The sequence below is a fragment of the Camelus dromedarius genome, chromosome 15 (assembly GCF_036321535.1).
Source record: "Camelus dromedarius isolate mCamDro1 chromosome 15, mCamDro1.pat, whole genome shotgun sequence".
In the NCBI taxonomy this organism is placed as follows: Eukaryota; Metazoa; Chordata; class Mammalia; order Artiodactyla; family Camelidae; genus Camelus; species Camelus dromedarius.
Window position 1 is genome coordinate 30,002,731 of NC_087450.1, and position 12,563 is coordinate 30,015,293.

The 12,563-nt window shown below is 38.8% G+C and overlaps 1 protein-coding gene across 1 annotated transcript; it reads right to left on the bottom strand.

The window, feature by feature from the left end:
• Positions 1–1,441: 1,441 nt before the first annotated feature.
• Positions 1,442–12,253, bottom strand: EPCAM (epithelial cell adhesion molecule). The gene is made up of 9 exons (XM_031466966.2): positions 11,889–12,253; positions 9,566–9,673; positions 9,049–9,289; positions 7,990–8,055; positions 6,856–6,919; positions 5,925–6,026; positions 4,986–5,186; positions 3,269–3,313; positions 1,442–1,903 (listed from the first exon to the last, which is right to left on the bottom strand). The coding sequence occupies exons 1-9, from the start codon at positions 11,962–11,964 to the stop codon at positions 1,862–1,864; spliced, it is 945 nt and encodes a 314-aa protein (XP_031322826.2). The 5' UTR covers positions 11,965–12,253; the 3' UTR covers positions 1,442–1,861.
• Positions 12,254–12,563: the final 310 nt, after the last annotated feature.

Below are 12,563 nucleotides of genomic sequence, written 5' to 3' on the forward strand. Positions count from 1 at the left end.
CCATGTAATTCTCATATATTGAAATAGACTTTTGATTTTTTTTTCACCCATTTAAAGATGAAAAAGCCATTTTTAGCTTCCAGACTGTTTAAAGACAGGTGGTGGGCCAGGCTGTAGTTTGAAGACTCCTGCTCTCAAGGGCAAATTTTTCCATTAAGTTCCACAGAAGAGATTTTCAACAAGTGCAGCATCACAGCAACTCCCCTGTGCTTCAGTGAGCCGCAGTGCCCTCTCCCACAAGATCTGGATCCCAGCCCAGCGTGTGGGGATTGGGTGAAGCAGAGGGTCTCTTCTTTGGGTGCTCTGTCTTAGCCCTAGCGGTGGTGGCTGTTCTTTATATCTGCTATTCCTATTGTCTTTAAAGTCCTCATTACTTTCTAATACTAATTTTTATTACTGCATAACAAATGGCAAATTTAGCATCATAAGACAATAAACATCACCTCAGTTTCCATGGGTCAGGAGTCCAAGCATAGCGTAACTGGCCCTTTTCTTAACGGTCTCAAGACTGGAGTGAAAATGTCACCAGGGCTACGATCTCATCAGGAGCTGGGGTCCTCTTCCAAGCTCACTGGCTGTTGGCAGAATTCACTTCCTGTGGTTGAGGGACCGAGGCCCTCAGCAGCGAGGGTCAGCCTTGCTGACCCTCTCCAAACATGGCAGTTTGCTTTAAGGCTAACAGAACATGTCTGCTGTTGCTTCTTGTCTCTCACCTTTAGGCACTCTTTTGTAATCTCACTTTTAAGTGAGTCAAGTGATGAGGGATCTTCATTACATCTGCATAATCCCTTTACCTTTGTCACATAACTTAATCTCAGGGGTGATAGCCCATTATATTCACAGATCCTGCCCACACTCCAGGAAAAGAGATTACACAGGGCATATATATCAGGGGTAAGAAATCATATCAGGGGTAAGAAATCTCGGGGGTCATCCTAGAATTTTACCTACTACAAGAGATAAAAATCATTGGTAAATGTTTAAATCCAGTTTTTATATTTTCTTTAATGTTCTTTTCATAGTGTTTTTAAAATTTTGCTATCAAAGCTGAAATGTCAGGATACTTTAACTTCATATAAAATATGTTTGTACCATAATTAATCATTATGTAAGATGTTGAAAATCTGGTGCTTCTAATTCAACTAACCATGCAATTCATGGTTCACAACCTTCTCCATCAGTTCTGCCGCAAGGTATTAAGAGTCTGCCAAAAGGCCAATGTGTCTAAAATAGAACCTTAGATGTATTTAGAATAAAATTGTTTGTTTTTTCTGTGTAGAAGTTATACAACACAGGTTATACATTTTAGACTGAATGTACATTGTAAGGACTCATGCAAATCATAATTTGTAGCTAGCATTCAGAACATTTCTTAACCTATTATCTTATGTGTATACTATGAAATTTGATTCAATATAATTCCAATAAAGTTGGGAACCTCATTTTTTGAGTGTTTTATTATAGTTTATTAAAAAAAAGTTTTTATTTACAAGACTCAAAGTAAACAGAAAGGCAGCTATTTAATCACAAGTGGCCCAGACAGTAGTTATTCAGACTCTACTGTGGAAGCATACTTAATGCATACCCCTCAATGTTAGGCATAAATAACTTAAACTATGCAGTCCAAGTTCTGGGTTTTATATAGATCTCCATATATATGACACCTGTGGTCAAATTTTAAGATTGGTAAAGTCAATTTGAAGCTGCTTATATCTTGAGTATAGGTTTCACTATTACAAATATATGATGTTAACTAACAAAATAGTCCTCAAAGATCTTCTCTTTGCCCCATGCTTATACGCTTGTAATCTGAGTCTGTTTGCTAATCTCCCTTCTTGTAGTTACTCTTCAAATTACAGTGTTATGCATTGAGTTCCCTGTGCATCTCACCCATCTCCTTTATCTGAAATAGAAGGAAAAAGAGAATTTTAAATAATCTTCCAATCTTTTGTTCATTCTGAAAATAACTTTAAAAAACAAAGAGGAAAGCAAGATAATTCTCTTCCACGTTCATGAGTTATTTAAGTTCTGGGTTTTTTTTAAAGGTATATTACAAGGAAGCACACATTGAGTGCATGATCCAAATTGCTATTTAGAGATAAGAAGGCCAAAGTGACAGGGGGAAGTAGCAAGCAAGCTAGATCTTTAAGAATGGGTAAGATTTTTATTGCAAGTATACCATTTGTACATCTAGGAAGAACTAATTAATCTTCTGTTATCAATCTTTTATTTTACAGGTGAGGAAACTGAAGTTTAGAATTAGGTCATTTGTCTCAGATTACACAACTAGTTACAGGCAGAACTGAGACAAGGTGACAACTACTACAGCTGGCAAACATCTTGCTATGTGGCAAGCATGGGACCACTTCACAGATTACTTTGTTTAATCCTTACATTGGGTCTGTACTACTATTCCCATTTTACAGATAAGGAAACATGCAGGCTTAAAGGAAGTTAAAAAACTTGCCTAGCTAACAGAGTGGTCAGACCCAGGTCTGTATTCCCCTTAACCACAACACTACACTTTCATTCTAACTTTCTGCAGTGATTCAGTTCAAGGATGGTCCACCCCCTAGACCTGTGGTCACCAAACCAGGTAAACCAGATGATCGAGTATGGTATAGGGAGAAAATGTTAGAACCTTCTAGTTCCATTGGATTTTTTTCAATATTCTTTTACATTTTATATAGCATATATACAATTGCAAATAACTGTATAAATATAGAAAAATTGGTGGGGATACTGAAAAAGTTATTGATAGAGCTCAGAGACAAGTATGTTCATATCCAATTCCAAGTGACTGAAACATACCAACAGTCTCACACTTCATTTCCATACTAGCGTAACATGACTAGTTAGTAGGCAACAGATTTACCTGGATTTAAGTTAAGCTCATTTTTAATGATTATTATTTCACTGACATAGAGATAGTCATTATATCAGGTCATTAGTCACACTGACTTTCTCTAATGTAAATCCACCAGAGTATGCCTCTGAGCCTACTAAATGTTGGTTCTTTGTGCAATAAAAATCATAGGCTTCCTATCCCACTGAGGCAGAATTCAATATAATCTGGGCTGCTATGAAACTCATGCATGAGAATTTAGGTAAGGGCATACTGTGAGACTGTCCCTAAGGCCCTGAGGACTATACTATAATGTAATTGACTATACTCAAATGTAATTGAGACCCGTCAGTGTCTGGAAGGTACCAGATTATTAGGAGTAAGAGACTGAACAAAGACCTTTCAATTAAATAATCCACCTACCTCAGCTTTCTCATACTTTGCCATTCTTTTCTTTCTGGAAATAACCTAAATGGAAGAAAAATGATTAGTAATTGAGGACTGCTACCCAAACAAAAAGTTAGTCTAAACTGACACACATGCTTTTAACAGACATAATTCTGATCAGAACAAATTTAATTTTAAAGTCTACCCATAGCCATTGTTTCTTAAATGCACCAAGAAAACAATAATCCATAGTGAAATTTAACAACCTAGTATGCATTCTTCCACATCTTATTCCACCCTAATACAAATATATAAACATATGCATATAAATTTGGGGGGGTCTGAGAAAATGAGATCATCCAATGTCATTTCTGTCTTTGCACAGCCTGTATCAACATCACAGGAATCCTTCCAGACCAAAAGCTGTAGATTGAACTCCTTCTTGTTAATAGTCACTTTATTCCATATCATGGATACCTTAGTTTACTCAACCATTCTTTTCTGGATGTACACTCAGGTTGTTTCCAGATTCACCCCTAGTAGCAATGTTGCAATACGTGACTTTGACCATGCTTCCTTATTACTTATGCTTTCATTTCTACCCGACAATTAGATTTCTATGATTAACTCTTCATGTTTATTTGCCATCTGGAATTCCTTTCATATTGTCTATTTATACCCGTTATCATTGTTTCTTTAGTTTCTTCATCAGTTAGTTTGTAAGAACTCTTTATATATTATGCATAATAACATTTTTGTTTCATGCACAGTCAATATTTCCTGCAGCCTATCACTGAGATTTTTTTCACTTTAAAGTATCTCTGCCATACAAAATATTTAATTTCAGTGAAGTCAAATATGTATCTCTTCCTTCATGGATTCCAGATTTCTTGCCTTAAGTGATTTCTTTTACCACAAGGTTGTACAAACATATCTTAAAATTAATTCTGAGACTTACTTTTTTTTTTTTTAACATTTGAATTATAATCCATCTAGAATTTGTGTCTTAACATGAGTTCACTGCCCAACTGCTTTCACATTGCTGTGTTCCAGAATGTGCCATCCACACAACTGAGTAATACGGCCAGCTCTGGTGGGATGAAACAGGAATTCAACTTTTGTTTTCTTCCAGATGGCTGGCCAAGTGTGGTAATTCCACTGAACTGAAAATGTAAGTTCTCATATAACCTCTAGTCTATTTCTGAATTCTGTTGTGCTACTAAGATTTCCGATGCTGAAGCATGCTTACATATCTAAAATAAACTTTGCTTGTTCAGGTGATATAGCCTTCTTCTGAAGCACTGCTACATTCAATTTACTCATCTTTTATTTAGAACCGTGGCTCATATTTATCCCTTTTAATTCTTTTTTGTGCCAACCTTAATTTGTGTTCTGTTGTTTCATCTCACTGAATGGCTTGGAAGTCCAGGTGTTTTGCACCAATCCTGGCAAGTGTTGAACTGTGTGCAATGAGAACAACTGAAGGGCATGTGCTATTTGATGGCAACGTAACTGACCTGTGAGGTGCCCCACTACAAGCTTTTCTCAGATCAGTAACCTTTCTTGCTTCATAAAGTGACTATTTTATAAAAGGGGCCCAGAAATGCAATAGATTCATTCAATTAAAAGAATTATTAAAAAAAAGATTTTGCTTCATTAATATGTTTTGGAACATGGTTGTGGCTTTTTCATGTTACCATTTTTTCTTGAAAGAAAAAACTCTTAGATGAAATTTTACTTGTCCTATACTCACCAGCACCACAATTCCGGCAATAATTGCTATTGCCACAACCACAATGACAGCAATAATACCAGCTTGTAGACCCTGCATTGAAAATTCAGGTGGTTTTTCATCAACATAGTAAATTGAAGTTCGACCAGGATCCAGATCCAGTAGTTCCCCATTTACTTTCAGGTCCATCCTTTTGGAATAAAACAAGGATTCATCTTTAACCTGTATTGAGAAGGAGAAAAGCAATTTAAAACCTACCATGGCCACACAGAATTACATGCCAACTATATACCAAAAGAACTGTTGCCAAAAATCTTTCTGGTTTTGGTGATAAACAATCTCATTCATTGAAATACACAAAAAACACTTTATTACAGGAAAATTTTAAACATATACAAAAGTAGGAAGAATAGTATAATGAAGTCCCACGTACTCATTACACAGATTCAATAATATAAACACATGGCCAACCTTATTTTATCTATTGTTTCTTTTATCCTTCCTCTCCACCCCCATCCTCCTCCTGGGTCAAAGTGAATCCCAGAATTCATCAGAAAATAGCTCACTATAGTATATTAAAAGTTTAAACAAACATTAATCATACCAGTTACAGAGCATTTCTTATACAATCTCTTGTTCATGGAAATTGTAACGGGAAGGCTATACCTACAAACTACGTAACTGCCAAGGAGGTAGTAAGAACCATAGAGAGAAGATATTCTTGGCAGAACAATTTGATAAAAAGACATAAATGTACAACAAGCAGCAAAGCTGTGTTAAGAATGGCGCATGACCAGGGAGGACAAAATTAACTACAGCATGAGAATCACTTGGAGAATAGTTACTCATATGGTTGATCTGTAAGTACAGAAATTGATGAAAGATCTTGACTCCACTGAGGCAGGATAGACAACATTACATTTCTAAACATAAGAATAAAATGAGGAAAATTATACTCACATCTTTTTCAAAATAGTAAGCCACATCAGCTATGTCTACATCATTCTGAGTTTTCTGAGAAGAATTCTGTACTAGATCAATAGTGATAACATCATTCTCATACTGAGGGAAAAATTGAAAAACATAAATTAATATTACTATAACCCAACTGTATGAAAATATCATTGTTCAATATTCAGAATATTCAGTGTTTGATTTTCTGTAATCTGTATGGGTTGGTGTCCATTAGTAGATAATTGAATTTATCACCAATAATTTAAAAGGGAGGTTTTTTTTAAAAAACCTGTCAAAGGTAATTAAAACAGCAATGCAATCAAAGATAATTACAATTCTTTTTCAAAGGAGAATTTTCTTTTCCTAAGAGGATTTTAAACAAGATATTAAAGTAGCTTATTTGGTTATAACTACTTTAATATTAAAATGCTAAAGAAATGCAATCCAAAATGCAGTAGCATTTACCATATTTTGCTTTTAGGGAGGAAAAAAGTATATCCCTTCCAGAAAGTCTTAAAAAGTGACATCAATTTTCTACCTTGAAAGAGTTCCATCATACTATTCAAGCATTTTTCAACCAGAGTTGGGAGAGTTAAGGATTAACTGGCTAGACTAACTCCTAAAACTTGAGAAAATAGTACTAAGCAGCATCCTAAAGTAAGTATTGCCAAAAGCAATCACAGAGGTTCTCCAGGGTAAGAAGACTGGCATGTGTTGGTGATACTAGGAGACACTCTAAGGGTAGGCTGAGGTTTTCAAAGACTATGGCAGGAAAGCACTAACAGGCAATTTGTAGAATTAAGTGCCCAAGGCTTAAACTGTTACTCAAATGCGGTTTAACCATTATCAAAAATCATATCCAATCAACTGTCTGTTAAAGCTCATTTAACAAAGAAACAATAACAACAAAAAAACCTAACACAAACAAAAAACTTACCAGAATACTTGTGATATATTTTGGATCCAGCTGATAACGACTTGTGATTACCTCTTTGAGTGCACTGTAAATAATTTAAAAATCTGCTTTAAAAAAAAGTGTCTGTCCTACACAACATTAAGAAGCACTTTTTTTAACTAAGCACATAGCTCAAGGTCTAGAATTGTCATTAACCAAGCATAAAAAAATGTTATGCCATTTTGCAACTATCATTGTAATAATTGATGCAAAAACTGTTGCATTCTAGTTTGATTAGAAATGGGTATTCACACAGTATCCAAGTATCTGCCCACAGATTACATTTATTAATTACAAAGAGGAAAACAGTATCTCTACAATGGAGAAATCTGGTAGACCGCACCCTGACCAGTTAACATCACTAGTGAAGGGGCAGGCTGACGTCATGTGCCTCCCAATGTAAAGGACTAGGACAGACACAGATAGGTAATAAGTAGTTTTACTGTCAAAAATACATTACCTGTATTTAATTATGAGGGAATACCAGAAAAATCCAAAATCGAGGAACATTCTATAACATAACTTGCCCATATTCCTCAAAAATATCAAGGTCGTGGTTTATCAATCAAATACTAATAAAAATTTCAAATTTTATTGGAAAAAAAAAATCAATGTTATGAAAGATAAAGAAAGGCCAAAGCAGTGTTCCATATTTATAGAGACAGAACAATCATAATAACTAATGCAAGATCTTAGGTTGGGTCCTGAGTCAGAGGGGAAAAAACAGCCAGAGGACATTGGGGAAACTGTAACAATACAGTGCAATGTAAATTTCCTGAATTTGACCACTGTACAGTGGTTATGTAAGAGAATGCCTTTTGTTCCTAGGAAGATATACCACAACACTTAGGGGTCAAGATGCATGACATTTAGAATTTCCTCTCAAAAGGTTCTGGGAAAAAATATTTATACGTGCTCAGATAGATGCAGAATCTGTCTGTTCATTGGTGAATCTGAGTGAAGAATACTGCAGGAATCTGAACAACTCTTGCACATCTATTTTTTTTTAAGTTTATTATTTATAATATCTTACTTTTCAGAAATATTAAAAAGCATTGAGACTTAGTTTAGTTTGAGTACCAACTGTGCAAATATAATGCATTTAATAGCACTTACGTTTGCAAACTTTGAACATCATAAGGTTTTTCTCTTGCTTTGTGTTTTAGTTCAATGATGATCCAGCTATAAAGTAAAAAGACAGTATTGATTGACCATAACAACTCAGTCTTTTAAATTATTTTTGTTATAAGCTAATGTCTTTGACATATTGTAAAATGACTATAACTCAATAAAAAAGTTAAAAAAAAAAAAAGATCAAAATGAAAAAAAACCAAAAAAACCGAAACCTCCCTTGTATAACTTTTGGGGGGAAAAAATAAGCTAATGCCAAAATTCCCAAGGGGAATTATAGGAGAATTAACAAAAATCTATCTATACATGAGATACGCCCTTCATTTCTTCCTTGGCCCTCACACATCATAAAGAACTCATCCTAACAAGGACCTTCTGACTTCTGGCCATTATACTCAGGATTACACACGCTAACGCTTAGCTCGTCACGTTGGGCCATGTCCAAGTGAAGAGACAAAAAGGCACCGAGAGAAACATAAAAGTGACCATGAGGCTCCAGAAGACAGAAGTGGAAAGAGTGCCTGCCTTGGTTTTGATAACTTTCTAGTTTCTAGTCCCTTGCAATAAAATCTTTTTGGCTTAAGCTAGCTGGAGTGTATTTCTGTTCCTCTTCATTACATAATCCCTACAACAACCATATCTTGCTTTAAAACACAATACATGAGCAAATATATAAATAGCTTAAATCATTCATATGCTTTTGACATTAATTCAGCTTTAAAATACTGAACAGTGTGAAGTAAAAATATAAAAGGAAAATTATGTTTGGTATACTACCACAAGAAAAAAAAATAAGAAAACATACATTGCTAGTAAATTCACAAAAGATCTCTGGAAAGTTATGGAATAAACTGGTGACATCAGTTCTGCAGAAGTAAACTGGGTAGCTGGGGGATTGAGACAGGATGGGGTACTTTCACTGTCTACCTTTTTCTATCTTTTTGAAGTCTAAACCACAAAATCATGTTACATATTCAAAACTAAATTTGATTAAAGCAATCTGGAAAGCCTGAAAAGAAGTAACATATGGGCAGCCCAACTCACTAGGTCCTCACTCGCTCGGAGCAGGATATTTCACTGTCCTTATCGGTTCTTCTGACCCCGGCAGTGTTCACACACCAGCACGTGGAGGTGCCATTGCACTGCTTGGCTTTAAAGAGCCCCTTCTCATCACAGTCGGGATTGTAGAGACCGTCATTATTCTGGATAGCACCCTCTGGTTTCTCTCTTCTCCCATCCTTTGAGCCAGTCATTTCTGCCTTCATCACCAGACATTTGGTAGCCACTGAAAAGAAAGGTTAATGTCAAACTGAAAAATAACTGCAGTTTTACACTTAAGGGGAAAAAAAATTAATTTACTCCACACTCCCAGGGCAAAAGATTAATTGTAGACTTACAAGTTCCCCTGTTTACTTTCTAAATCATAAGAAGCTTCAGATGAGATAATTTTGACAAAATAACACAATTTAGATTTGAGCCAATAAGACACTTCCCAGCTTAAGACACATCAATTAGTGTAAATTAAAATAAAACTTAAAGGCAATGAGAATATTCTACTTACATTTTGAGCAAATGACGGAATTTTGTGTACCAAGTGAAGTACACTGGCACTGACCATACGCGTTCAAAGAGCAGTTTGTGGTCAGTTTGTAGTTTTCACATACACATTCTGGGGGAAAAAAAAATCCACTTTACAAATGAGGATCCAACTCTCAACTCTGATCTCCCAGCTAAATTATGTTCTGACAATAATGCCTAAGTTACAGGGACACATAGCCTTAAGATGTAGTCCTAAATGTTCTATGCTTTAGCTATAATTTGAGTGACTGACACTAGGCTAGTTTGTGTATATTATACAGCCTAATTTGCATGCATCCCCATTTTTATTTTTTAAACCAAGAATAAAAACTCCCAACAGCAGATTCAGCTTTGCCTTCATCATACTCCCAGACTCAGCTTTTTCCCTCCCCCATCCTGCTAGATAAACAGTTGCCTGTCAGTCAGGAACTCTTTCCCCCAAAATCAACAATTCCAATTTTAGGATCTGTGAATAACTCACACTCCCTCCCTCTTCCCACCACATTTTCTTAGTAAGTGATGCTTGCTTTGGTGTTTAATGGGAACATATTCAACCTTTGGACAATTTCGTATCTTAGAAAACTATACTTTCAATTGAATTTGAAGGCACCTCTGTATGTGAGTTTCCCAACTAAATTAAATCCTAGTACCTGATTTCAAAAGTGCTATTAAGCAGCCCATCCTGGGTACTGATGTCAGTTTAACAGTTATATCTTTGACTATCTCAAAAGTTCATTTTAACTTCAAATTGGCAAATCCACCTAATTTCTTTTGTCTAGCCAAGAGAGTGCAATCACTAAAAACAAAAACTAGTTATGACAGACCAAAGAATTTTTATACTGATCCTTCATATCCCAAGTTGGCTTTCATTTTTCCCTGTTTATTATAATCAGTATGAACCACCTCTATAATCTGTCCAGTGCTATATTCAGTATTGGAGTCACAAAAGGAGAAAGTATGGTGGCTGTCCTCAAGGAGTTAAAATCTTATGTAGCACTATGCTATATCCACTCGAGCACAATGTGAAATTTAAAACACACCAATCAGGTACAGACTTTCTGAACATACTCCTGGAGCAGCTATCATCACTTTTAAGCAATTTAAGTTTAAGTATTTAGCCTCACACTGAAGCTGAAAAAAAAAAAAAACTGAGTTCCTTAAACTGCGTTATTTTTAAAGTGTAATGACTGTTGGTGGGGGTATAAAAAGCCTTTCCATAAAGCTTTGGCTAACTGATTTTCACTTCTAGCCACCACCTTACAAATAAACGAAGAGACGGCAGCCAAGATGTTTATTCCAGAGTATGAAAAATTGGAATCAAACTACACATCCAACATTTGCACAAGGATGCAACCTTCCACGCTGTAGGTTACTCTGCACCATTTAAAACGTACTTTCGAGGGGAGGGTATAGCTCAGCGTTAGAGTGCGTGCTTAGCATACACGAGGTCCTGGGTTCAATCCCCAGTACCAACAGTTGGATAAATAAATAAACCTAATCCCCAGCCCCCGCCAAAAATAAATTAATAAATAAGTCGTGCTTTTTAAGACTACAGAAAATGTAAAACTCTGGATGTTAAGGTGGGGGTGTAAAAAAATCAAGACATAAAACTGTGTGTTTAGGTTTAGGGAAATGTTTAGAGGAATGTCTAAAAGAAAAATATATCCATTTAAAAAATTTTTTTGTCTCTCCCTTCCCCTAAATACATCCAATTATTAATTACGGGATTCTTTTGAAGTAGTGGCTTTTTGTGTGTGTGTGTGTGTCTTTACGACTATCAATATATCTGGGTTCCCTACAATAAACTTGGCATTACTTACATGATGGTCCTCAAAGGGAAAACATCCACACACCGCGCAGTGAAGGGAGGGCCCCCTCCCGCGCACAGGTGCGTAGCGGCCCCGGAGGCCTCGCCGCAGCCACCTGTCCCCGCCCGAGACCACATCCGGGGCCTGAAGCAGGTGCCCGGGGAGAGGCGGGGCCGCAGGTCGCCGTAGCAAATTCTCCTCCAGTCCCCCGCAGGTTTCCGCCGGCCCGAAACCGCAAGTACTCACGGCCAGAGAAGGTGGGCGTACCGAGGCCACTGTGTTCCCTGACTGCCCCTCCGCCCCTCCCTCGGGCCATTTCCCAAGAGAGGTGGGCAAAGCGCCAAGTGAGGCTGCTCCCTCCGGCCCGCGCAAGTGGGCGCCTTCCCGCCGCCTCCTGCAGAGGGCCTGGGCTGGGGATCCCCGCGCCGTCCGTCTCCCGGCGGGAAAGCGCGACCACCCCCAGCTCCGTCCAACCCAACCCACAATTCTGCTCCTCACCTTCTTTGGCCGCGGCCACCGCTGCCGTCGCTGCCGCGAGCAGGAGCCCGAACGCGAGGACCTGGGGGGGCGCCATGCTGCGCGCGCGTCGAGGACGAGGGCGCGAGGGGCGCGAGGCAGGCCGGGGGCTCGCGGGAGGACAGAAGGACGGAGAAGGGCGCCGGGAGTAGGCTGAGGGACGGGCGGCGCGAGGCTTGAGATGGGAGGGTCGGTGTCGGGAAGACGGCGGCGAGGTGCCTCGGCGCCCAAAGGCCTAGCGGACGGTGCGAGCTGGCCGACGGGCTGCGCGCTATGGACGCGCGGCGGGGCGGAGCAGACCTGCCGGACCTGGCGGCCCCGCCTCCCGGCCCCTACCCACCGCCGCTCACCTTTGAGTGACTCCCGGCGGTGAGTCACCGCCCCGGGGGCGGAGGGGAGGGAGCAGTCTCCCCTCCCCAACTCCCGGAGCGGCCGTTGGGGAGCCGTCCGCTCCCCAGGTGTGCGCCCAGCCCGCCCGCCCCGCGCAGCCGCCAGGTGCTTCCTCCTGCGGCGGCTGGAGGGGGCGGGAAGGGTGGTGGACCACGACAGCTGGTTGGGACCCTTTGTGGTCACGGAGAAAGTTTGAAAATACTGAAACCTGTGTTTTACTCAGAGGGAGTACGACTCTGAAACGTGGAGTAAATAAGGCCTGAAGGA